The 27,368-nt window shown below is 33.1% G+C and overlaps 6 protein-coding genes across 10 annotated transcripts; 2 read left to right on the forward strand and 4 right to left on the reverse strand.

The window, feature by feature from the left end:
- LOC105168788 lies at window positions 2,410-4,086 on the forward strand. The gene is made up of 3 exons (XM_011088939.2): window positions 2,410-2,577; window positions 3,197-3,258; window positions 3,665-4,086. The coding sequence occupies exons 1-3, from the start codon at window positions 2,514-2,516 to the stop codon at window positions 3,797-3,799; spliced, it is 261 nt and encodes an 86-aa protein (XP_011087241.1). The 5' UTR covers window positions 2,410-2,513; the 3' UTR covers window positions 3,800-4,086.
- LOC105168827 (GDSL esterase/lipase At1g74460) lies at window positions 5,027-7,816 on the reverse strand. The gene is made up of 5 exons (XM_011088984.2): window positions 7,469-7,816; window positions 7,260-7,390; window positions 6,902-7,141; window positions 5,544-5,793; window positions 5,027-5,374 (listed from the first exon to the last, which is right to left on the reverse strand). Exons 1-5 carry the CDS (start codon window positions 7,716-7,718, stop codon window positions 5,139-5,141), a joined length of 1,107 nt encoding a protein of 368 aa, XP_011087286.2. The 5' UTR covers window positions 7,719-7,816; the 3' UTR covers window positions 5,027-5,138.
- LOC105168789 (malate dehydrogenase, chloroplastic) lies at window positions 9,333-12,153 on the forward strand. 3 transcript variants are annotated; one of them, XM_011088940.2, is made up of 2 exons: window positions 9,333-9,522; window positions 10,608-12,153. In XM_011088940.2, the coding sequence occupies exon 2, from the start codon at window positions 10,616-10,618 to the stop codon at window positions 11,849-11,851; it is 1,236 nt and encodes a 411-aa protein (XP_011087242.1). In that variant the 5' UTR covers window positions 9,333-9,522; window positions 10,608-10,615; the 3' UTR covers window positions 11,852-12,153. The 3 variants fall into 3 exon arrangements, with proteins under 3 accessions (XP_011087242.1, XP_020551279.1, XP_020551278.1); XM_020695620.1 differs by lacking the exon at window positions 9,333-9,522 and adding an exon at window positions 9,617-9,880; XM_020695619.1 differs by lacking the exon at window positions 9,333-9,522 and adding an exon at window positions 9,887-10,083.
- On the reverse strand, window positions 12,428-15,079 carry LOC105168791 (pentatricopeptide repeat-containing protein At3g47530). 2 transcript variants are annotated; one of them, XM_020695618.1, is made up of 2 exons: window positions 13,089-15,079; window positions 12,428-12,930 (listed from the first exon to the last, which is right to left on the reverse strand). In XM_020695618.1, the coding sequence occupies exon 1, from the start codon at window positions 14,973-14,975 to the stop codon at window positions 13,227-13,229; it is 1,749 nt and encodes a 582-aa protein (XP_020551277.1). In that variant the 5' UTR covers window positions 14,976-15,079; the 3' UTR covers window positions 12,428-12,930; window positions 13,089-13,226. The 2 variants fall into 2 exon arrangements, with proteins under 2 accessions (XP_020551277.1, XP_011087244.1); XM_011088942.2 differs by having other exon boundaries at window positions 12,428-12,995.
- On the reverse strand, window positions 16,272-18,921 carry LOC105168792 (protein DCL, chloroplastic-like). Its single transcript, XM_011088943.2, has 2 exons — window positions 18,397-18,921; window positions 16,272-16,745 (listed from the first exon to the last, which is right to left on the reverse strand). The coding sequence occupies exons 1-2, from the start codon at window positions 18,766-18,768 to the stop codon at window positions 16,452-16,454; spliced, it is 666 nt and encodes a 221-aa protein (XP_011087245.1). The 5' UTR covers window positions 18,769-18,921; the 3' UTR covers window positions 16,272-16,451.
- Window positions 21,026-24,782, reverse strand: LOC105168793 (probable arabinosyltransferase ARAD1). Of its 2 annotated transcripts, XM_011088945.2 has the most exons (4): window positions 24,463-24,782; window positions 22,886-24,259; window positions 22,085-22,636; window positions 21,026-21,575 (listed from the first exon to the last, which is right to left on the reverse strand). In XM_011088945.2, exons 2-3 carry the CDS (start codon window positions 23,828-23,830, stop codon window positions 22,127-22,129), a joined length of 1,455 nt encoding a protein of 484 aa, XP_011087247.1. In that variant the 5' UTR covers window positions 23,831-24,259; window positions 24,463-24,782; the 3' UTR covers window positions 21,026-21,575; window positions 22,085-22,126. The 2 variants fall into 2 exon arrangements, with proteins under 2 accessions (XP_011087247.1, XP_011087246.1); XM_011088944.2 differs by lacking the exon at window positions 21,026-21,575 and having other exon boundaries at window positions 21,895-22,636; window positions 24,463-24,781.

The raw sequence follows: 27,368 nt of genomic DNA on the forward strand, positions 1-27,368 counted from the left end.
ATTTTTTAATAGAAAAAGATATCTTTTTTCTCTTTCGGCGTAAATTAATAAGGTCAAAAAGTTGGGCAATTGATTATTGATTGGTTAATATAATTACAATTAGTCTCCTTCGAACAAGACAATTTTTTTATTTGTTAATTAACATGTGTTCCAATGTGTGACGGCCACGTCGGATTATTACAAAAAGTAGTTTATGATAAAATATATATCATTTAATAGCTTAGGACAAAATCTTATTTAATTAAATAGGTTCTTTTATAAGTGATCAAAGGATATATGCACGTCGAGACATATATAGATATCAACAGTTTATACATATTTGATGCGTACGAATATATATAAAATAGTTATACTAAAAGAAAATTATAAAAATTTATATCACTTATTTAATGAATTGATGATGATGCAATCAGTTTTAAATAAAATATAAATCAAAATTATCTAAAATTAATGACAATTGTAAAAAGAAAAAGAAAATTAAAGATAAATTTATGAAAATATGAAGTTTTAAAAAATGTTTATATCATAGATCGCTTGAAAATGTGTATTTTAGTTGAGTGATCAAATTTTTTTATTTAAATAATCGAATTTAATTTTTTAGGAAGAAGTGGGATATTTATGTCGATATACATTTTGGCAACCAGAATTAGTTACTATATTATTATTATAAAAATAAATAAATATTTAATATAGGTAAATCGAACTTAAAAAATTAATAAGAAATAGAGTAAATTACACGGATGCTCTTAGAATTAAATCTAATTACATAAGCACTCCCTAATCTATTTAAAATTTGAAGTATGTCCCCCTTGATATTATTGTTGTAATTATATATACACTCTTTATTCAGGATCAGAATTTTATAAGTACAACTCTTTAAGTAAATTACATCGACAGTTCCTTATTTATTATTTTATAAATAAAAAAAATATTTTTATAATTAAAATTAATTTGAAAAAGTTTGGATGTAATTTACAACCGAGAAATGTTCTACAAATAATAAAATGGAATGCAATTTCATGTTTTCTTGAAGAAATTGTAGTAATTTGAAAGGCCCTTCCCACTTGCTGGTAATTGGGCTTTTCTTTATTGGCCATAGGCCCAAAGATTTATGGGCTCTCTCTCTAATTATGAATTCTTAAAGGAAATTAATCGAATTTAAAGAGAAAAAGAAGTACAAAATCGACAATGAGTAGCAACGTGGTATTCATGCCATAAAATATTTTTCCTGCAAATATATTTTTATTTGTGAAATTCTTTTATCTCACATGATAAAAAAATATTAAATATTGTTACTTGCTCTATGTTAGACATATTACAAATTAAATAATTTTCTCCTTCAATATTTTAGATTCGGATGAGTTGATCATTTAATATGATAGTAAAGTCGAATTAAAAGAAGAAATTGAGTCGGAGCCTCGTTCAGAAAAATAAGAGTCTAACATGCTATATGGAGCATGTTAAAGATATTAAAAATTAAATAATTTTTTTATAAAAAAGTTTAAATATTTGGAGAATTCGTTCAACACGGTATTACATTAGTCGAATCGACCTTCAATGATATTACATTTGGCGGATCAAACAAAAGGCACGATGAATTCAAATCTCATCATCATTCATTTATTAAAAAAAAATCCACATACAAAAAATATTAGATGATATGAAATAATTAATTTTTAAAATAAAAAGGTGATGTGAGGAGCAACAAAAACAGCTAACAATTATTAAAAGACGAGTCTAGACACTTGGAAATGAACGATTTCAACCTAACCAAAAGCAATGGAACAATTATGGAAACACACATCAGACGCAGTAATTGTCATCTTCCACTTCTCCAATTGTGGAATCATCTTTTGTTCCCCATTTTTGACTGACTTAATATATAAAATAAATCCACTTTGATTGTCAAAAACCCAAGTAGTAGTACACATGTACGCCTCTCACCATTTCATCACTATACACTTCACATTCCTTGACATCGAAAAGAGGAAGAAATGCAAAGATTTAATCAAAATTATTGATATGAATGTAGTCCTGATTTTCTTTCCGACTTGTGGTAATTGAGATAATGTCTGTCCACATCTTGATCTGTGCATTGGACACTCAATATATATACAAGTATGTCCAAATATTTCATTTTTTGTCCAACTCTATCTAAGGTTTCATACATGGATCAAAGACATAGAAATTTCATTAATTAATCAAGTATTATGTTTTTGTAGTAAAATGAAGTCAGGGGAAGCATGCATGCATCACTGCCAATGGCCTTAAGCCCACCACCTTTTTGACTTGTTTGTGCTAATAAATATATGAACCACCACACAAAGTGCTCTACTACCTACTCCCATCCCCACAAAAACAACAATGTATGTACAGCTGCTATATATATATATATATATATATATAGATATAAATCCAGGGCTGAATCGATTTGTGTAAACTACCTACCTTAATTCTTCAAAGCAGTAATTTGCTATACATATAAACAGAGAGAGAGAGAGAGAGAGAGGGAAATGTTGGTTGTTTTATGTCTTTCTTTCCTTATTTGCATGAATGGCGCCATCCCTGCAGTTACTGGTAAATATAATTGCACTCCTCATTCTCTATATATATGAATGGCGTCCCAGTTTTCATTTCCCCAAAACTTGATTTCACTATTCAGCATACCAATTTATCAATTTTTGCTACTCACAATTTTCTTCTTCTGAATCTTTAGAACTCGTTGGAGTTTTCCACGTGCATGTCACGTGAGGGCATATATTTTGGATTTTGAAACTTCCGACAAAAAGGAAATTCGTCAATCCTGGAAAATTGATAAATTTGTCTACTTAATTAATGTCAAATCAACTTTTCACGAATCTATAAACTTCCACTCCCCCACAATTTTCTTCTTCTGAATCTTTAGAACTCGTTGGAGTTTTCCACGTGCATGTCACGTGAGGGCATATATTTTGGATTTTGAAACTTCCGACAAAAAGGAAATTCGTCAATCCTGGAAAATTGATAAATTTGTCTACTTAATTAATGTCAAATCAACTTTTCACGAATCTATAAACTTCCACCCCCCCCCCCCCTGCAATTTAACCTATTCCTTTAATACCTTCGCATATTTTTCTTCTTATAGTTAATTACTATTTTATCTTCTTATTGACATTGATATATATTAATTCTGCTGTTTTTTCTTGAAATATTGCAGGAACTTCAGACCTGGTACAGCAGAAACCTCAAAGTTACTTAGCTGCAAAAGGAGTTGTCTTGGTACTTAATTAACCAAATTAATCATGTTTTTTTTTTTTTAGAATTTAACATTAATAACCCCACAAAGAATACTGTTCTTGAATCTGATAGATAATGATAATATATTTAAGAGTAAATTATATCAATACCCCTCTTAAATTCGACCTCTTTATATAAATGCTTACTGTCCTTTATATTACAAGTACACCCTTTGAGGGGTCAGTGCAGTGTACTCAGGGGGAATTTGTGTAAAGTTTCACAATTAAATAGAAGTATATTTGTAATTACAATTACAAACTCAAGGGATGTACTTATAATTTTGTTTATGACAGAAAATATTTGTATAATTAGACCTAACTTAAAAGGGTATCAATATAAGTAATTGTATATTTAATATTATTAATATGGTAATTAATTATTGATGCAGGGCATGGAAAAATCTGGTGATGATGAGAGTAGAATGAGACGAATGGGAATTGAAGTGAATGACTACCCTGGTTGGGGGGCTAACAATCGCCACACACCAAGACCTCAACTAGGAAGAGGCTGCACCGACTGCTAAACCACACACACACATATATATGGATTATATATATAGATAGATAATATGAATTTTCGCGTAAATTTTGCACTCTATATTCAGTAATTTAGTTGATGAAGTTAAGGTTTCATTGCCACGAGCTCGTTGAATTAATTCCATTGATGTGTGGGTACTGTTAACCTTAATAATAGCTATTTATCTTTGTAATAGTAGTTATTGGTTACTAACAACAATATTTGGTGCTTATAATTAATATGTAAATTGTTGAAGATTAATTGAAACTCGTGATATATATTTTTTTCTACTTATGTCTTAATCAAAGTAGCTTATGCTTTTTCAGAAATTGAGAAACTGCAAGAATTGGTCTGAATTGATTAATTTCACTAGTTTTTTTAATGAGAAAAAAATATTTATTTACCAGAGGAATTTAATTTATTTCATTTTTTACAATACATGTCTCTTGATTGTGTCTTGGAGACGATGGATACGTACATGAGATATAAGTAGTTGGATGGTCCACTTTATAGTGAGTGAAAACTATGTCCACCAACTTCACCATTACTTAATATGAACAAGTGCATATTTTGAGATGTTAGGCATATTCCACTTATCGCTTCAACTAATTAATTTTTAAGTTCATATTAACTACAATACTGCTAAAAATCCATGTCCTTATATTAAAATTATCACTAAAATTTTATGTATCGAAAATTACAATAATCTTTATTTTATTGTAGCTTTAAAATATCTTGAGAGTGACGGAAATTATAAAAAAGATTATTATTATTGATTATTACTGATGACAGAAATAATATATATAAAATTGTCACTAGCTATAAACAATTAATAATACAAAGATAGGGAGGACTATTATAATTCTTTATTCTAGTGAAAGTGTTTCACTTGAACATGGTTCAAAATCGTGGTATTGACTGACACCTAAATTTCGTGTCATTGTTATGGGAAGTTTATTTTTTATTTTTTTAAATTATAAGTAGTAGGTGGAAAAATAAATGAAATTCCCTTCTCTTAATTGTTTCTTTTTAATAAAACCTAAATAATTGAACTAACATCTTCTCCCAATTTGACATATTACATGTATTTCACACTTTTACAACACATGTAAGAAACCAAGACTAGGTAGAATTTGAATTATGTTAAATAAGCCTCAAAAAGTTTGAATTTCTAGGGGTTAAAAACATTAAGGGCACTTAAATTTTACACAATTATCAATCACACAAATCATCGGATGTTTGAGAAAATTTGCACCGTGTATACGCGACTCAAATATTAAGTTTAACCACCATATGTAGTAAATAAATTAAACGGGACGAATAAATTTCAAAAAATCTGATCGTGGTCAGCTAGCAGATGGAGCCATAGCAGGAGAAGGAGAATCCGTTTGATTAACGGGCTTAAATCCGAGCTTCTTGATCATCTCACCAGCGATCAGCTCGTTAGCTCTATCAGATGGATGGTACTCATCCCAAAACACATACTTACTTCTGTCTTTGCACAATGTAGATGCAGGTATGCACGTTAGAGCCGGTCGGATATTCCCAAACGAGCAGCACGGAGAGTCTGCATTGCTAAATCCTACATATATAAATGCATTTGGTCCAAAGAAGAACTGTCAGACACTAAATAAAAAAGTATAACATTTATTATTATATACATGAATTTTGTGTAAGTTGTTGCTGTTAAATATAATTAATAATACATTTATAGTGACAATACAAATATAACGAAAATTATATTTGCTGACCGTATTTGTTGGGATTGGAGATGAGATCATTAACAACATCATAAGCATCTCCGAATCTGAAGGTGGCGTTTGGGAGGCTGCTAGAGAGTTCAGTCACGAGTTGGCTTGCTGCTTGGTTGAAGCTAAGAGCTAGTTTGTTTGTCCTGTCTTGACATTCACCTGATGAACTCAGAACCCTTTGAAGGGGGATGCAACCCATCGGCCCTAATCCAAACACCATCAGCTTTCGCGCGCCTAACCCGTGCAATATCTATCGGTTAGGCGAAAATGACCATCATAAACATCAATATTATTTACACGCTAGAGAAAAAAAAATAAAAAAAGCAATACGAGCAATAAAAAATAAGTGACGATATTAAACTTTTAACATAACAGACAATAGACAATAACGAGAATTCGTAGTTTTAATATTGAAAACTAACTAAAAATATATTTTAATTTAAGTCATAATAATTTTAATTTCATTACAATATAATTATTGTGACAAAAATTGCGCATTAAGTTGTCATTATAGACAACAGTAGTGATACATATATATCGTGATAACTTAATATCAAGACAAGTATAATGATCGTTATATTTGTTGTCATTACATTGTCACTATAATGTGTTACTAATTGTTTATAGTGACAACTTTATTTATGACTTTTCCATAAACGACAACATTTACTGAAGTGCATATATATTGTCATCGTTAAATTATGAAAATATTATGGTACTGATAAAATAAAAGTTCTTGACACTTCATATATACGTATAACTAATTAGTTACAATCTTAGTATCCTCACTTAATGTTTCGTCTCATTCTCTTTTCTCTGAAATGAAAATTGTCACTAGCTAGCAATAACTAGCATACAGAAGAATCTCACATAAGGTTAATAATAATAATAATAATAAAATTATTAATGACACATGCAAAGTGAATACTATTTATTAGTTCTTATTATATTTGCGTTGTTATTAAATCGTAAATATAAATGTAAAAAGACTATGGTCATCTAGTTTGTTTAAGGAAATATTGTATACACATGATGTATATATATTAGCAAGTATTGCATTGACAATCCTTGATGTTTCATCTAATTATATAAATACTCCTTGTACTTTATAAAATTACAAATACACCCTTGAGGTGGTGTGATTAATGTAATTACGTATCTCAAGAAGTACGTATTTGTGTAAAATTTCACCACTAAATATGAGGGGTGTACTTATAATTTTTACAAAAATCATGGAATATTTATATAATTAGAAATGACCTATCATGCAATTTACCTCATATATTAAATGAAATAGAAAATACAACAAAATTTGAACAGAAAAACTAGGTCCATGTGATGTGATGGTGTTGACTTACGGTGAGTTGGTTTCGGAGGGTTTCCATCAAATACTGAACGAAGGTGTTGTCGGAGTAGGTCCAGGAATCGCTATAAACTGGCATTAGGTAGTTGTTGATGAAATCATTGCTTCCGAGTGCAACTACGTACCTCGCTTCCTGGAAGAACTTCTCAGCTTCTCTCTCACCAATCTTCGCTCTTATCAACTCTTGTGTCCCTTCAAATAGCTCTATTTGCTTGTACAACCCAAACCTCTGCACCTGCATATATCCAACTCTGACTCAACATATGTTTACACTCTCTCTTGCAATTTTCTAACTTCTGTTGCGAAACATGCAATATTTGAGGTAAAGAGTTAGTTGGAGGAGTTCAACTTACGAAGTATGATCCTGTCTCGTTCAAAATCCCACCACCTCCAGATGCGTAATTGACTCCATTTTCAAGTATAAGATCTTCATTCAGCGACGGATCCAGGAATGCTGGAGGCCTCGGAAGTCCCATGTTATCACCTGACAATTAATTCACAATAACATAAGAAAACATCACATGTACAACATCAAAAACATCAAGCAAAGGTTGTTACTGACCTATAATATCAGCGACGGTTCGTCCATTGGAGAACCTCCCATTAGGCAATCCGTTGCCAAAATCGATGCCGTACCATGGCAGGCTAGCCCGAGCGAGACTCTTGGCGAGGTAGTTGTTGTTGCCGACGTCCGACAGAGAATCCCCAAAGATGAACTGAACTACCTTGCAGTCATGTCCACGAACAAGAAACGACACAACGATAGTAAGAGTCGTTAGTAACGTCGCCATCTCCACTTTAGTCTTGGTCATTTTTTCCGTCTGGATTTTGATGGAGAGATGTCCTTAACGTCGGAGGGCTGGAAATGTGCACAGCCTGGTGTGGATTTAATACTTGAGAGAAGGATTGCATTTTTTTTGGTGAAAATGGGATCGTTTTGGACTGGAGAGACAAAAAGAGGTGAGGGGTTGAGTAAGTTTGATGAACCAACAGCTACGGATTCCAACCTACTGCAACTACCTTTGTCTTCGGATACAACGGTTCAAGGCCTAACCGGACCAAGTTGCAATAAATTGAATCTATGTCTTATAAACTTAGTTTGCAAATAATTTTCAGATCGAATTTTCTATTTTAAATCCGATTTCATCTTATTTAATTTAACATATATTTGTCAGACGTATAAAGATTGTGCCGTCTATTCTATTTAAAGAAAGATTTTGTACACCTTACTAATACATTAAATAGAATAAAATATACAATATAATTTGAAATAGAAAAATTCAAATCTACAAATTACGTAGACTAAATATTATTTATTTGGTCTGGAACAAAAGGTTTTTATTCTTTTTTTCTTTCAATAGCCGGTTAATATGCAAGAAAAATGTGATGAACATAACAATCCTCCTGCAACGAGATAAGGAGTCTTATATTACTCTGAATTTTTTGAGTTGATCTATAACTACTTTATAAAGGTTATCAGGTCACCATGGCTATACTGTGATCCAAAATGATTTAGAATCACTAAGGATTATCAAGTGATTGTGCATTTGTTATCGTGAGTGAGTTCATATTTAAATTCAATTTCATAATTTAATTCATGAGAAAGCAGTAATAGTGATTTTTCAGAATCGGACATGGCAAGTTCACCTACCATTAACTAAATTATTTGATTTTAAGATATTGGAAAACTTGTCATTGTTTCTTTGATACATGCACATTTTGGGTAATAGCTATTTTCAGCTGAGGACTTTGCTCATCAAGAATCATTACTTCATCGATAGCTTGACTTGAGATAAATCGTTACAAAATTATCTAAACTCATTTATTCGAGCTTACATATTCAATTGTAAACAAATCAAGTGCTAGAACAATCAAAACCTTGGAACTAAAACCATTCATATAGTATCAGTAAAATTTACACTAATTTTAGCGTCGAAAAATGACCTTTAATTAAGAAAAGAAAAAAAAAAACACATACACACACGCACAAGGGAAAAAAAAAACTACAAGAAATATAGTTGTACTAAATTATCATAGTTAAAAATAAATCGATCGTATTTGTTAACTGTAAGCACGATTTTGTGAGTGTAGCCAAAAAATTAACAGGACTAAAAGTCATGACAAAAGCTAACCTTTTTACATTAATTTTATTTAATCGTGATTAATAATAGTCATTCACGTCTTCTATTAGAGTTTAATAATAGTCATTGACATTATTTTGTAATGGACAATTTATGCACAATTATACCTCTTTTATTCGGATTGAACAGAAAATGACAATCTTAAAAAAGAAAATATATAACTCATAATTTGACGTCTAATTCAATATTTTTATATAAAAAAATAATGATATATTTAAAGTTATTATTTATTAACGACTGCTGAAGTCAATATTTGGACGAAACAGCCGAAAGTTTAGACAACAAAAAATGGAAAAATGAGGGGGGGAAGGCAAAAAGGAACACACGTGTAGATTTGATGGAGGCCCTTCGACGGAGATAACCAAACCAAATACACGCACTTGAGCCTGTCTCTGTGTCCAAAATCCCCACTCCCTTTTTAAACCGAAAACCCTCCCAATCCCATTTCTGTTCACTCGGAGTTTCTGGCCGAAAGGTACGCTCGCTCTTCTTCCTTTTTCGTTTTCTCTTTACTCAACTCATTTATGTGGAATTTCTAATGTTTTGCATTCTCAATTTCCTGAATAAAAGTTAGATTCGATTCGGCCTGTTTCAGCGCGTAGATAAGTTGCATTATGATGGATTTGTGAATAGTGGTTGGGTGAGAATGTGTCAACTTGTATATAGATAATTCTTTTCTCTATGCTTTCTTTTTTGTATTTGTTTATTTTCTGCCTGTCCCACTTATTAATTTTAAAAAATTTAACTTTTAAGTGGTGTTGTAGATTTTGGAAATGTGGAAATTTTTACAGTTTGGTGCATCTTCTTGGAGAATTAATGTGAACAGATTTGTGGTAGGTCTGATGTTCTTGTTTGATTGTGATGCGTTCAGTTGATTCAGTTCAGTTCTTCATTCAGTTTTCTGCTCGAGATTTTATGCATGCAGTTGAGTCTTGGATGAAAAATTACGAGATTTCCTTCATCCCAGCTTCTTTATCATTTGACATTCTGAGAATCGGGGGGATTCAGTCCCAGAAAATATTTGAGGGGTTGTTAGGTTAGTTCTTTTCTTTCTTTTTTTCTTTTTGGCTGTGAGGTTAATAAGAGAAGATTGAAGCTTTGGGAACTCGAATTGGATGAGATCAGATGTTCCTTTGACTTATTTGATGTTATGCAAAACTATCCTTCAAGGGTTGATTAGTTGTGGATAGCATTTTACGGGTTCTGTTGCCTTCTCCATGTTGCATCTTAATTTCTTGTTGAGTCTTGTGCACAAACAAGTTCTCTCTCTATCTGGACACAATCCTTGTTGATGACCATACTTATTTCACCTCTCCAGGATCCCATAGAAGAGTATTGATCACCGTGCATAAACCATTCATGTTGAATGAGCTTCTGGTCTATCTACCTTTTTGCTGTTTATGTTTTGGAGAAATCCTATAAACAGCATTTATTTTGCTGTGACTCCCTTCAGACACTAAATCGCCATTATTTAGCTTAGTTTTAGTGGGTTTATGTTGTAAAGGTTATTGATTTCATTATAACGTCCTCAGAATGTCAAAATTTGATTTTTGCAAGCAGGTTGCAGGATGGCAGCAACATCAGCAACCACTTTTTCCATTGGATCTATTGCACCAACTGGCCCTCAAGTTGGCCGTATACAGTCGTTGGCCTTTAACATCAATTTGAACCCGAAAAACCACCTTCGGAGTTTCAGCGGCCTCAAGGCAGCAACCTCTGTAAGCTGTGAATCAGAATCATCATTCTTGGGCAGTGGAAGCAGCCTTGTTCTCGAGCGCTCTTACAATACAGAAGCCCAGAAACACAGCCAGAGATCTTACAGTTATGTTCAGCCTCATGCATCATATAAAGTAGCTATTCTTGGGGCTGCGGGTGGTATAGGCCAGCCACTAGCCCTTCTCATCAAGATGTCGCCACTAGTTTCTGCACTGAACCTTTATGATATAGCAAATGTCAAGGGAGTTGCTGCTGACCTTAGTCACTGCAACACGCCGTCTCAGGTTGCGGATTATACGGGAGAATCTGAGTTGGCCAATTGTTTGAAAGACGTAGATGTTGTTGTCATACCTGCTGGTGTTCCAAGTAAGCCAGGTATTACCCGTGATGACCTCTTTAACATTAATGCCAATATAGTGAAGACCTTGGTCGAGGCTGTTGCTTATAATTGCCCCGATGCCTTCATTCACATTATCAGCAATCCAGTAAACTCCACAGTGCCAATTGCTGCTGAGGTTTTGAAACAGAAAGGGGTTTATGATCCAAAAAAGCTCTTTGGGGTGACCACTCTTGATGTTGTCAGAGCAAATACTTTTGTTGCTCAGAAGAAAAACCTGAAGCTGATTGACGTGGATGTCCCAGTTGTGGGGGCCCATGCGGGGATTACTATTTTGCCCTTGTTGTCAAAGACAAAGCCTTCTGTTGCTTTCACTGATGAAGAAGTCGAAGAGCTAACTGTAAGGATTCAAAATGCCGGAACAGAAGTTGTCGAGGCAAAAGCTGGAGCTGGTTCTGCAACTCTATCTATGGCATATGCTGCGGCACGATTTGTTGAGTCCTCCCTCCGTGCTCTTGATGGGGATAGTGACGTCTATGAATGCTCTTATGTCCAGTCCGATCTGACTGAACTCCCATTCTTTGCCTCAAGAATTAAGCTTGGAAGGAATGGGGTTGAGGCTGTGATTTCATCAGAGCTTCAAGGACTAACCGAGTTTGAACAGAAGGCTTTGGAAGCTCTTAAACCAGAGTTGAAGGCTAGCATTGAGAAAGGTGTAGCTTTTGTTCAGAAGCAACCAGTGACTGCTTAAGTTTATACTGCAGCTGAAGAATCTTTGATGGAAAATAAACTCCGGGCCATTGCACATTCACTGATGCATCAGATTCCAGTTTTGTAGGCAACTTACTGAACCATGTGGTCCTCCCTTTTTCTGTATTCAAGTGAAGATGAGCATTTAATGTTGTAGAAGTTGTGCTAATTATGTGGTACTTCAAATTTGATGATACCATTACAAGAACAATGTACGAATAGTTTTTGAGTTTTTAATGTATATTTAACCAACATACACTGTATACTTCGAAAGATATCTTTAGAGCTTGAGACATGCGTTCATAAAGTTACAACCAAAAATATTTATTTTTTAATAATATTATTGTTTTATATTTTCTATATAATGACAGTATTATTTTTAAAGAATAATTTTTAACATTGTAGAAATTTTAAATTAAGTCCCAAATCCAAGAAATTTTTGGTGGTTGGGTTATGGATTTTGGCAAATTCGCCCATATATATTTTAACTTTGTGATTACATTAATATTTCAAAGTTGAATCGATGTTAGACGAATATATTGCGTTTTTACATGACCATCAATTAATATTGATTTCGGATTCGTATATAACTATCGGTTTGATATATTTACAATAGGTCGCAAGAAAGAATTTCTAAGATTTACATCACTCTTTGCCGTAAACATCTAACAGCACAAGACTAATCGTGTGTCAATATTTAGAAGTTTTGAAAGTAGAAATATCAATCCCGTAAAGCGGGAACTAAAAGTGAGAACGGCATGAGACCAAAAGTACAATTTTACCTATTTACTTCACTATTCAGCTGAAAGTGTTAAACTCAATTCTACAGGCTTCAGCACTCCGCTCGTGTCATCAAACTCTCACGGGCCATTACCACTGAAAACCTTGAAAGCTCATTGATGAGACCTTCATCCGATAGCCAAATGTTTCTATTATTGCACTAGCCATTCCATGAATTGGATGAAAGCAGCATGAAAATCACCAGCGCAGCACAGGGTTGTTTTCTCGTTCAAGAGACAAGGACTGGTGAGCTTCGGCAGCTACATAGGATATGTGAATCTGATCGCTCTCTTACCTCCTCTGTTCCAATCAGAATACTCTAAATTCAAATTATTGTTCTATCTAACATTCCAATTCATGTGCACCTGCAATGTGCATAAAGTCTAAATCCCTGTATATTTGAAGGAGTACTTTATACACATGGCGAGTATAGGCAAAGTGGGATAAAGATGAAATACCAATTTGGAACAAGAGGATTCAAGCTGCCTCTATTTTGCTGTAGTATGAGATTTCTCAAACTTTATGCACATCGCCAATAATTGTTGCAAAAGAAAATGTCCATCCCAGGTATGATACATGAGATTTCTCTTAGCAAATCACCAATAATCGTTGCAAGAGCAACGTCCATCTCGGAAATGATGAAAGCGATTGCGATCTCTAATAACCACTTTCCGGTTATAAACTGCAGATAGAATCTTGGAAAAATTATGGCAGTCAATGCAAATGCGGAGATCTTTTGCAACTCTTACTGTCGTGCCGGGTGGGGTGGCAAGAACTCCAAAAGCAATGGCCAATTTCTCACTGTGGTAGGATAATACACATGGCTCGGTTTTGACTTCTCTATTCTGCACCTCAGGAATTATTTCAGCAACATAACCAGCAATCCTCAGTTGCTGATTAATCTCCGCAAGCATTTCATAAAGTTCCTTCTTTCTTGGATGTAAGATATCATCTGCAAAAAATTCATGCACCTGTCCTTTCAACTCGATAGTGCTAGAAGCAGGTGTTGTCTGAATTCCCTTGTCTTTCATCATTTTCCTCACTTGTACGACCTTCTCCGAGTTTCCTGTCGAAGAATAAATATTTAACAAGAGAATGTAATCTCCTGCTTCCGCAGCCTTGAGCTCTGTCAGATGCTCAACGACTTGTTCTCCAAGGGCAACATGACGATGAATTCTACAGGCTCCAAGCAGTGTCCTCCACATTGCTGCATCCGGTTTGATCCTCATCGAATTTATGAGGCCATAAGCCTCATCCAGCAATCCAGCACGTCCCAAGAGATCGACCATACAACCATAATGATGAATATTTGGTGTTACCCCAAAATCTCTGCTCATACACTTGAAAAGCATCCGACCCTCTTCAACTAGCCCTGAGTGGCTACAAGCTGATAGAACTCCAGTAAAAGTCTGATCATCAGGCAAAATGCCTTCTCTTTGCATCTCTTTGAAAGCTTCAATGGCATCCCTGCCATAGCCATTACTTGCTAAACCAGATATCATTGCACTCCACGAGACTACATCTCTGCTGACCATCCGCTTAAACACCTCATATGCTTTTTCCATGGAGCCACAACGAGAATACATGGCAATGAGAGAATTACAAACATTTTTTGCATTGTAAAGACCCTTTTCCACAATATAGTTATGAACCTTTTTACCAAATTCCATTGCGTTCAAGCTAGCACAAGCCTGAAGAACAAGCAAACAAGTGACATCATCAGGTTGGCATCCGTTTGAATCTGTCATCATATCGAACAAGGCCAATGCATCGCGAGTCCGTCCATTCCGAGTATAACAGGAAATCAACACATTCCAAGCAACAACATCTCTATGAGCCATATCATCAAACACCTTATAGGCCTCCGCACTCTTCTGTAAACACGAATAAAAATCCATCAAGGTGGTCAACAAAAGGCCATCAGACAAATGCCCATCTTTCCAAATCGTTGCATGAACCTGCATCCCACTAAACAAAGACTCAATCTTCATACAACACTTTACAGCAGCAGTTGATGTCAAAGCGTTTGCAGAAATGCCCTTTCGAAGTAATTCTTGGTAAAACAAAAAGCCGTTGCGAGCTGAATCACGGCTCAACGAATGGGCCCTGATCATGGTGTTGTATAAAGAAACATTGGGCTCCGAGAACTCGGAAAAAATCCTACAAGAGTAGGATAAATCGCGCAATGGAGGTAGAGCGAAACTACAGAGAAAGGAGAGGAAGACGGCGGGGTTGTAAAAATGAGAGGAGCGGAGGAGTTGGGAGTGGAGCTGGAGCAAATGGCATTTCCGGGTACATGATTTTATAAGGGAAATGATCGCCCTTTCTTGATGGATTGCGTTCATCGGAGTTCTACTCTTCGGCAGCCAACGTCGGCCGCTGCGTGCACTAGGCGCTTACCAATTATCTGGTAGTGTGTCTGCTTAAAAGCTTTCAAACATTTGTATTATTCGCATCAATTGTAATTTTTCTATTATGAAATGGGATTGATTCAATATAAAACGTATTAAAACGTATAGAAAGATGACTATTTCAAGATAATTAAAATTATAAGTATTGTAGTTACATATGTATAAATAAGAATTGTTGCTTTCATTTATATTATTATTACATATATAAATACAGATATTAAAATAAAAAAAAAACATTACTAGCATATATATATATATAAAAGAAATCCACATGATTTCACATATAAGTCAAACAAATATAAATTAATAATATCGGGACTATGTAATTTTATAAATTTAAAGATATATTAATTAATTGATAAATTAATAATTTATTAATTTAAAGAGATTTTAACAAATTTACATTATTATTCATGAACAAAACATGTGTATTGTATTGACTAATTGAATGATGCTCATGTACAATGTGACTAATTAAATATAATACATCCCCTTAAAAAGAAAAATAAAGTTCATTGTACATAGCACGTAGTACTAGTTAAAACTCAATTCAAGTTCATGTGTGATCACAAAAAAAAATTACAATTATATAAACAACATCATATATTCCTAATTAGTCAATCCAAATCAAAATCGACAATAAAATCATATTTTACTAAAATGTCCTAGTTATACTTGTAATTTTATAGAATTATTAAATTATAACATTAAAGGAACTGTAAATTTATAAGGGTCTTCCAAAAATTATTATTTTATTAATTTATTGAAATTTTAATTTAGACCTTAGGTCTAAGTTGGAATCGAGATAAATCATTATTTTGAAAAATTATTAATTTGTCAACTATTAATTTATAAAAATTCTAATGTATGTGATAATTTTGATTTATGAGAGGGTACTAGGACGTTACAGCCATTTTTCGGATGTTTAAGGACTTGAAATTTTAGGTTATTTATTCATGTGATGATATATACGATTATGATTGTCCAAAACTTCAGAGCCCACAGGTCCAGAACTAGAACAACTGTTTGTTCAAACTGAGATTAATCACTCAGACCAAACCAATAGCAAAGTTTGAGTGGGGAATGAGAACAAGTGTTGTTTGGGTATTTTTAGTGAATTAAGGGGTGAAACCTGTTAACTATGGTGTATTTACTGCATTAACAGATCGTGGGATGTTGCACGCGCTAAAAGTTCATATCTTCTTCTCTTGCATGTATAAACATTTTGTATGTAGCAAAATAAATGATTGAACTGCAAACTGAAGCTACTGCAACTTCAACTTAAAGATCACTACAAAGCTCAAACAAAAGTAAATAGCAAGAGTTTGAATTTTTCATTTTCCAACACATCTCTCCAAGTGTTTCAGTTTAGCAACTTTATGCAAAAAGACCAGATTAATTGACGTTTCTTCATTTCCCACCTCTGCCGCGGCCGCGACCACGTCCACGACCACCTCCTCTACCACGCAATGCCTTGTTGACATCATGTTTAACTTGCATGTTTTCAGGCAGGGGAAGTATGTGGTTCACACACTTCCTGAAACTGAAATCATCGACTGATTCATCCTCCCTTATCAGGAAGAAGCAGCGACTTTTAAACTGAGGATGGAATCGAACTTGGAAAGATTTGACGCCTTTGCCAATCTTTCTTTCTGCTTCTAAATGACCTTTCTTTAGCAGCTCCAGCAACACTATGTGCTCATACTGAAACAATAAGCAACATGAACTAGTGAAATGCCTGTAAACTGGATAAAAATAATTCTGCTTAAATAGTCAAAGATTTGACTTTGCAAGGGGCTTGCTATACTAGGATACCATCTCTATTTCAATGAAGCATGAGTTTCTAAGATTGCTAAATCTTTGCTATATTGATCTAAAGATTCTAAGACCAATCTTTATTTTTCTCACAACATACAAAGCTGCAGAAAAAGATATCCGCCACTAGATAATATACACTCTATCAGACAGAAAAGGTGACTATATAGAAGACAACAGTTATCACAAATCCAGCTCAAGATATCCAACATCATAGCAGATTGATACATTTAACAATGCTGGAAATGATCAAATAGATAATGTCAGGCATACTTAGAGTCTTAAATTTCGTCATTTGTAATAATGGATGGCTTACCACATTTTTTGCCCATCATAACAAAACAAATTAAAAGATTGTGATCCCTGAACTCCAATTACCAATTGAATTGAATAGATGCATAATGATCTTTGATATCCTATTATTTCAAATTATCGTGTCATCTGCAAAATGCAGGAACATCATATTAAACTTTGTGAGCTCTCACAAGCAAACTTTTATGGTGATTTACCATAGAATGATTTCTGCCAGACTCAACAGGGTGTAGCAACAACACATAAGAAAACTGCTTCGTTTTGTATTTAGTCTTCAGTGTTTGACCGCATTAAACAAGAGACAATAATGTGTTTGTAATTCAAGGTCAAGCAAACTAACTCCGTGATTTGCAAATCACATGTCAACTTCAACCAATCAGCCAGAAAAGATAATAGCAAATAATCATATTCTTGCCAACAGCCAGCATATAGGTTTGGGGAAAGCAGTGTATAGCCCATGTCAGGTGCCCAATTTGGAAACTATTACCAAGGTGTTTCTCCACACACACTAATGGACAAAATAGTAGTTCATAAGTAAGACATACAAGAATATTAAAGTTCCTAGTTTGAAAATTTAACCCACAACAATTAACTGAAAGATGAAGAACCTAATTCCTTAAGCATTAAAGGTAAGATAGAGTGAATTTGACAAATGAGTCCAGGTCATTAAAGAATAACTATAATCCAAAAAAAGGTTTTTCCAAGTGCATCTTTTCGAAATAAGTAAAAAGAAGTTGGGACTTTTTTGTATTTGGGGCAAGTGTCAAAACTAGTATTGTTATCGCTGCAAAGTACCAAATCAATTTCTCAGGTAGGATGCCTTAAAACTCATAGTTTGAACATACGGAAGCACAATCGGCAACAAGTATCTATGTGAGGATACTAATTGGACTCAAGAACATCCAATTGCAAATTCACCAACACTAAATGCCATTTTTGTTTAGTATTGATCCACACAGCTTAATCCAATTCAAGGTCATTCTCAACTTCCAAGTAATTGGAAGCACATTGTATCATCATTAAAACCAGTATGTCGACAAGCCTCAAAGATGACTAAAAGTTTCAGTTCATGAGAAACAGAGCAGACACTACTGAAAACATCTGAATTGAAAATTTCAATATTTTGGTATAAAAAGCTAACTTCTTACAGCAAATTGCACCGATCATCACGAACAAGAAAGGAAAAATCAACACAACCAATAAACCGAAAATCACAGTTTCGCATTACCTTGTTGAGATTGAGATTAGCAGGCCAAGCATGAAGAAGCTTATAGAAATAATCAAACATCTCAACAGAGGACCCGAATGTCTTCGGGCCGATGGTGGCTCCACCCGCTTCTTCCCCCTCTTCCTTCTCCCCTTTCTTCTCTTCCTCCGCTTTCCCCTCTCCATCGCCAGAACTGTCGAGCCGTACCTCCTCGACAGACTTCTCATCCTCGGTTTTTGCTCTTTTCTCACCGTTTAATTCCGGCTCCTCATCTTCGTCCCTTGCCCGCTTCGAGCCCACGTTCTCAGAATCCTCCTCCGGCTTCGGATCAACAGTGACCTCCGCTTTGGGCTCGACTTCCATTGGAACCTCTGAAGCTGCCTCGTCCGCCATGAATGACGTAGCAGCTAGTTAAACTTAAACCCTAGCTTTTAACTGTTTAAAACCCTTCCTTTTGGAATGGAATTTATGCTTATAGTTCTTCCTTCTCTCTCTCTCGATCTCTGGATGGGCTTGCACTGGTAATGCAATAGCCCTTTGAGTATGATATTTTTCTTTGTTTGAGTTTGGGCCCCAAATCACTTCACTTGAACTTCTCCGTCCTTTAATCTAATTCAGTAAACAACTTATAATTTTTATTAATTTATCAAATTATACAACAAATCCATTTGAGTCCTATGAACCATTTCATCTTTTTTTTCCATCACTTCTAAAAAATAAATAATTTAATTCTCAAATATATTTATTTAAATGTCAAATTATCAAAAAAGTATATCAAATTTTATAATTTAAATTCACAACACAAAAAATAATATACTCAAAATCACTTTCCCAAATTCAAATATCTATATGAATATAAATGTTAATTAATTATAATAATTATATATTATTAATTAATTTAAACTATTATTTAGTATATTTAAATAAATTTTATTAATTATTATAAATCATATTTAGATTTAAATTATCATTGTAAGTTTAATCACAATCAATACTCTTTTAATTATTTTTAATTTTGACAAGAATAAATTAATATTCTTAATTTTTTAAAAACTTAAAAGAAATTAATATTTTTGTTGTCGTCGTCCAAATATGCCTCCTGGACCACTACGGCAGTTATCATCCAAATGTGTTCTGGGCAATCACAGTCGTAGTTTGCCAAATTGGGGACGAGGGCATCGTCGCCCGCTATTGTGGTGGGCGAGGGAGTCGGGGGTTAATTTTATTTTTTTAAAATAATAGTTTCTTTTTTATAATTTATAAGTAGAGTTATTTAATTTTTTATTATTAAAAAAAATTATATTATTAAATTTTTTTTAAAATATATAATAAAATTATGACGAGCGCGATTTCAAAATTTTTTAACTATTACGAATTTGATTATTAAATATATAATTTTTTTAATTAATTTTTTATTATTAAAAATATTATTACGAATTTGAAATTTTTAACTTGAAATTCATGGATTCAAAAATAAAATAAAAGTAGTTATAACATCAGCCCAAAAAAATAGATTATTACTCAAAATGCAGAACCAAATGGACTTAAAATCTGAAGAAAACCTTGCAAGTTTAAGTGAAAACTAAACCAATTATATTCACCTCTCATGTATAATTAGATAACTAATAATGAAAACAACAAACATCCCTTCTTTTTTTGGTAAATGAACAATAAAAAGGAAAAGGGAGTATGCATAGGTAAGTGAGTTTTTTTTTCCTTTTATTTTTTGAAGAAAGAGAAGTGTATTTAAAGGGCTAATAGAAGTTTGAATATAAGGGGCTTAGTGCTTCACAATCTAAAGAGGGGCAAAAGAAAAGCATAAAGGAAATCCAATAAGAACAAGACTCTCAAATTTTGTGTGTTGCATAGAGGGAAGAGCTTGGAATTCTTAAAGTAGAGAGTTTTACATAAAGCAGCTGCTTGTTGTGGTATTTTTTGGAGGGAATTTTTAGTCCTCTATCATCAACTTGTCCCCAACACCTCCACTTTATCTAGCTTTCTTGCAACTCTTGTAATCCTAACTTTGGCTTTTGTTGTTTGTCCATTCCTTTCCATCTAATTATCACCTACTTAGATGGTAATAATCCAACAAAAATGACAACATTTTGACAAGAAACTATTGTGTAATAGTATCTTAACAATATTCAATTATATTTGTTTTTACATTAAACTGGAAAATCAATTGATAATTAATACTCTTTTCAGTTGCAACACGTTTAGGAGTTACTTCTTGAAAAAAAAGCAACAGAATCGTCGTCTTTAATGGTTATTTCCGCGAATGTGTCGACACTATCAAGATACAACGTTGTATTTACTCTATCTACATATTAATCACGCACTAATATTGTGCAAATAAACATGAGCATTATACCATGAACATGTTGGCCATGAACTCATGACATCGAAAGATTGATCTTTGTTTGAAATTATGCATGATGGTCTAAAGAAAAAGGAAAGAAACAGGATGTGGAGAACCAAATTAAAGTCTTCATGGTTTTGTTTGTTTTAAATTTTTCACCGTTCGAAAGACAACATAAAGTATTCTGAATATTTGTCTATATTTTACAACGTATGTAGTTCAATTTATATTCACGTATTTTTATTTAGTTTATTTACACCAATACAAAATAAAAAACGAAACATCTTGAAAATAGAAACTTAGTTTTATCTTTGCCTATCTCTGGAAAACAAAGAAAAATACTTGAGAAATAAAACCAAAGAAGCAAGCTTCTCAAGAATGATCTCTTTCTCCAACCAACTTTTGTTCAAACCTGTCAGAGTCTTCTACAGCAGCCTTGCATTTGCTTCTGTGCCAGGCTTATGATTGGAGTGAATCTAGCTTCTCTAGATGCTTTGGGGCCCCTTTTCTGCTTTATTGCCTTTAGTCTCACAACAGATGAAGTACAAATGAGCCCATCTCATTCCCAGACAAAGCATCTATTCTTTCATCATTGTTTCTAACAAGAACTTCCTCCTAAACATGTGCTGCTTAACCTACAAGATCATCATCCTTGTACTCTTTTGTATCGGGCTTCTGTCTGTCCAAACAGAGAATGTTTCAGCTTCGAGAAGTTGGAGTGGAGGAGGGAGATTGCTCCTAAGAAGTTCACATGTTCTGAACACTGATGCCTTGCAAGAAACAATGAGCTTGCCTCTAAATGTTGCCCCTTCACCTGCAATGGCTTTCGATCGTAATCAATCTGAAAAAAGACAAGTACGAGGAGGATCAGACCCTATTCACAACAGAAGCTGATATATATATGCAGAAGAAGTGTTTGGAGCTCTCGGTCATGGATGCAGAAATTCGGTTGTGATGAGGAAATTTTGCTGCTTCTGAAGGTCAGAGTATAGGTTTGTTTTGGCATGATTGTTTCATTTATTCCTTTTGTTTATAGGAAGAGTAAGCATCATATGTTATAGATTCTAGACATAGCTCAAATACTTGGATTATGATTTTCAAATAGAAATATATAGTTCTTCTGTCAGATAATTCTCTTATCCTTTGATGTTCTTGTCCTGTAAGGAATTTAGAACTTGCATTGCTAGATTAGATATGTTATATCAGCTTGCTGTGCTTACATCCATCAGAAATGTGTGCTTGCACACACACACATAAAGGAGAAATAGAGAGAGATACAGGAACTACTGAATCAAGAATCATGTGTAAATTTGTCAAAACCAGCCCAGAAGGTTACTGCAAATACATCACCTATGAATTCCTAGTAGGCAAAAACATAATTCGGGTTAGTCCTCAAAGAAACTGCGGTCTGCTGTATCTATTCTTCCGGTGGACATTCAACCTTGTAGACGTTTTCTTGCGTGAAACCGTCTGCCAAATCATATCAACAGCGTCACCAGGCTGAGACGGATATTGGTACTCAAAGTGTCGACTGATCTCCTTTAATCTTTCCCACATTTTCACCCATTTCTCTCGTTTGATCCCTCTAAGAAAATGCAGAACGTAACCCTTTTTCACAGCATCAGACGAGCGGATAAATAAACAAAATTCTGAGTAGTCAAGGACATCTTCAAACGGTAGCTCAATCTCATCGCTAATGATCACAGGAACACAGTGGCTAGCAATAGCATCGAACAGACGGTTCGATGATGGGGTGTCTCCGGCAATATTAAGGCAAAATTTGGACAATGCCATCCCTCGGCCCGCCTGGCTTATCCCATTTGCTTGAACACTTCCAAATGTAAAGTGAACATCTTTCTCGTCTTTAAGAAGGTAGTATAGTTCTTGGCGAATTGCTCCACCCTGAACATCAGCCAAATTAAGGTCCATATCAAAAGAATATATATGCAATCAGGCAAAGTAAAATTTGGCAAATTATATGTTCTTTTCCACTGATGTGTTCATACAAATTGAACATGGCCACCGTGTAATATAGTTTTTCGGCTTTCAATTGAACCATTTAAAGTAAAAAGCAATCGTAAACAATACCACCTGGAGATATAAGCATCAAATATTTGAACAGGTTTATAGCAAATGGATATAGTAACTTACATCTTTCCTATAGATTGCACCTTGGAAATAAACCAATGTCGGCCGTTCATCAAAAGGAGCTGAATCAGCAGCTGGAATCGCCCTCACCATGTGTTTGTAAGGAGCTATTACATCCTTCTCGATGTTGGCTATTTCAATAGGGTACCTCCCAAAGTCAGCTAGCACAAACATGGCAGCACCAAGCTTTTCCCTAGCAACCAACATGCTATTTGGGTGGTGGGCTACAATCAGAAAAAACTCCACCAATTTCTCCTGCAGCATTGTGTTGATACTAATGTTTTCCTTTCCCTGAATCTTTGAATGCCGATTATAACTCAAAGACGAGAAAAAGGGTACAAATATCACATCCGCTTCACTCGAGTTCTTTACTCTAACTGCACTACACGGCCTGACTACACTTGGAGTATTTGATGCAAGAAGATCAAGAGTAAGCCAGTACTCAGCACTGTGCTGTAAATTTAACCCACCGGGATAAGATGGTATTCTACTTCGTCCATTAACACTCGGCCAAGTTTGGTTTTCATCACCTCTCCAACCCAACAACCCGAAATGAAACTCAGGAGGCAAGTCATACATATACACTCTAAGAAGAGCCTGCCGTTTATCGCATGATTCCCTCCTATATATCCCCGGTCCATCCATAACCCTTCGGGGATAAAGACCCTCAGAGTTCCCCTCTTGAATTGCAATTTTTCCTTTCTCTGAAGTTCCAATCTTGAAAAGAGGGCTTCTCTGTGCATAGCCCTTACCATCTGGTTCTGAGTTGATTTTTGAATTATCGGCAATAATTAACTGAAGAACTGATTTAGGTGTCAAAGAAGTGTGACTGAGTTGTACAAGGGACAGTGAAGCCGAAATGAAAAGAAACATCGAAAATGCTATCAGACAAGAAAGTAGCCTTGAGGGCAGCAAGCTCTTTTCTGAAACTGAAGACATCTTCAACATCAGAACTAATACATCTAAATCACTCTGAGTACTCCACCATCCAGGAAGATTGCATTCAAACTCTTTTCTAGTCAAGATCCGAGGCAGATGATGGACTTAAATTCAAACTCCCATTTTATGGTAACTTCACTAAATTTTCACCCTACACAAAATTCAACTTATGGATCCTAAAAACACCAGTCAGATTTCACCAATCTTCAATGAAAAGTTTCTTTCCTGCACAGTTAATATGCCAAATCCAGAACTATCCTTCACAAAAGATTTTCCTTTTCTTGAAATACTCTAAAGGCGGTATTTATAAACCAAGAAATACCAGCCACCTCAATCAGCCAGAGCTGCTGAAACTAAACCCAAAACCCATAGATTACCTCTGCTCACCTTAAATCTTTTCCACTGCAAATAGCAGAATCAATATACCCGAAAATCAACCTGCAAGTGTGAAGAAAATGTACAAATAAATAAGGAAAAGAAGAGAAGAAACTCAGAACTCTGAGCATGAATACAAAACTTGCATAAAACTATACCAAGAATCAATTTTTATGATGTGGGCTATCAAGATTCATCATATTCTTTCCTAAAAGCCACCACCAAAACAAAGAAACAAACCCAGAGGAAGAAGAAAATTAAAATACCTCAGCTCGTGTAGAGTGGAGAAATCACATGGCGGCACAGCTTTTCTTTCCTTCTCCCGAGCTTTCAGGCCGGCCTGTCTGCTTAAAACTTAAAAGCGGCTTCGGTTCTTGAAATTCTCACTTCACTATGATCATCAAAGAGAAACTGTGTGAAACAGCAAACTTTTTTTTTTTTTTTTTTTAAGCTAGCTAAAAGTTTTCATAACAAAAACATTGATTTTTATTCATTATTCAGAAGTATGTTTCATGATTTCTTCTTGATTTAGGTTCGTAATTTGGACTAGTGGTGGAGTAGGTGGACAAGACTTCTTCGGGTCCAATAGAAAATTTTAGGAAAAAGAAAAACACTTTGTCCCCCGAACAGTTCAATTGGGAAAGGAAGTCTTTTCTCTAAAGTCAGGTTTATTATCAATTTATCAGTATTGTGACTCAATCGATATCTCATCATGCAAAATATTATTTATTTTTATTTTTAATTTTATAATTTTATTTTGGAAGATATTTCATTAAGAAAAAATAAATTAATTAAGAAAAAATAAATTTAAACTTATAAATTGTCCAAACTTCATTTACAATCAAAATGAAACGCGTGCTTATATCATCGGAAAATTTTATTTTCCCTTTCTTTAAATTAATAATATCGGAAGAATTAACTTTCATGGAATAGGTGTTAAATGGGGTGGTACTTATCTCAATATATTAGCTGGAATTTAGGTGAACAATGACTTTATAGTTTGTTTATTAAGTTTAAATTGCTATACTAATTAAAGCATCAATAATAATAAAAATATTAGTATATCATCATAGAATTTGTTTTTATACATGGAAATTCTTTTATATGTTTTCTACAATAAATAGTCGATCATTAATAATAATTTATTACACACCTAATTTTTTGTTGAAACATAAATGACATGACCACACAATTTATTAAGACCTTAATTGGACTACTTTAATTATGCCTCATCAATTTAATTAATTTATTCGTCTCATGAAGGTTATAAAATTAAAACAGCTGAAATTATATATATATATATATATATTTCTATTTAAGACAAATAAATATTTTGAATAAATGTGATTTGGGCCAGTTTTTTAAATCCATATATTATTAGCCCTAACCCATTGCTATTGGTCTAAGAATTCCATCAAATTTATGGGCCTAATTGTCACCTCACCTACTCTTATGCAAAGTTAAAGAAGTGTTAATTTATACAATGTTGGCCCTTGCGATATTATATATACTAATATATATATATATATATAAAGATATCATCTACAGTCATAAATAGTGATTAATAATATTGTTATATATTTATTTTTTAGAAAGTTAAAAATTCCCTTTAGTAAAATAACTCAATTTTTAAAATTTTACATTAATAGATAAATTAAATTTCTTTTATTTCTTCTTCTTTTTAAATGTAATTAATTAGTTTATATATTTTACTCTTGTTTATAATATATTTTAAAATATAAAAGATTATTACAATACCCACACAGAAACAACGTGCCACAACAGCTAATTTTTAAAACATACTAAAAAAGACATGAATTAATCTTTGTACTATAAATAACTAAAATTAAAAATTATAATAAATTATTACTATATATCACAATCAAATAATTGAACTGGAAAGCTTAAGTTTTTTTTTTTTTTTTTTATCATAGTTTTATGATGGTTTTCGTTATAACCAGAACATTTCCTACAATTTTTTACTATAATTAATATTTTGATCTAATTTGTAGAAACAACGACTACTACCCTTCATGTAGTTGTAGTTAATTTATATTCGTCATTTTTTTAAATTAGAGTATTAAGTATAGTAAAAAGTTATATTTCTTTTATGATAATTGAAGATCAATCATACTATATATTTATTTATATTTAAGTAATATTTTTAAAAATATTATATTTTGTTTTCGAAATGGAGCTTTCTTTTCTGAATATTAAAACAGGGAAAAATAGCACCCATAATTCTTTTTTTTAACCAAATAGAAAACAGAGTGAAAATAAAGAAATTTTAGTCCGAGCTCGGCTCGGTCAAATTTGATCTATTATATAATAAACAAATTATATTTAATACTATTGACATTTATTTTCAACTAATAAATATATTTTTTTATTTGTCAAAATTCGTTGAATTTGTTGATAATTAGTAATAAAAAATGAACAAAATTTTATATTTGACTTTAAATTAACTTATTACTGATTTATTGTAAGTTAAACAAATTTTTTTTGATCGAACTATTCTTGTAAGAGTGAAGATACACTAGCGTGTAAAGATGTATAGGGATAATTTGGTCAAAAAAAATTTATTTAATATACAATAGGAGGGTGTTTGATTAAATTTTTTTAAAACATCTTATAAGATATTTTAGAAGCTTATAAGATTTTGGATTTTATTTTAAAAATAAGCTCTCAAACCGTTTGGATAAAATAAGATGAGCTTATTAAGATATTTTCACATCTTATAAAATGTTAGGATGTTTAGCATTATAAGATATTTTATTGATAAAATGACCAAAAAGGACATGCTACTGTTATAATCAAATAAATTATTATTTCTTGACATATTTTATATTTAAATATTTTAAAAATACTTTCATAAATAGTTCACATTAATTTCAGTACAAATAAAAATTTAATTTTAAAAAATAAAAAAATAATGAATTATTACCTAAATTTTGCTAGTCGAATATTAACACAAATATATAACTGATATTTTCTTTGTCAATGATTGTTTCTAGTCATATATTGAATTTATATTTTTTCAGTAACTATAATATCAATAATAGTTTTTTATGTTTAACTATAAAAATTTATTGTTAAATAATAAAATATTTTTTCTTTTTCAAATGCAAAAAAAAATTAAATAGCAATAAAATATTTAAAAATTAGAGAGAGA

The sequence above is a fragment of the Sesamum indicum genome, linkage group LG8 (genome assembly GCF_000512975.1).
Source record: "Sesamum indicum cultivar Zhongzhi No. 13 linkage group LG8, S_indicum_v1.0, whole genome shotgun sequence".
NCBI lineage: Eukaryota > Viridiplantae > Streptophyta > Magnoliopsida > Lamiales > Pedaliaceae > Sesamum > Sesamum indicum.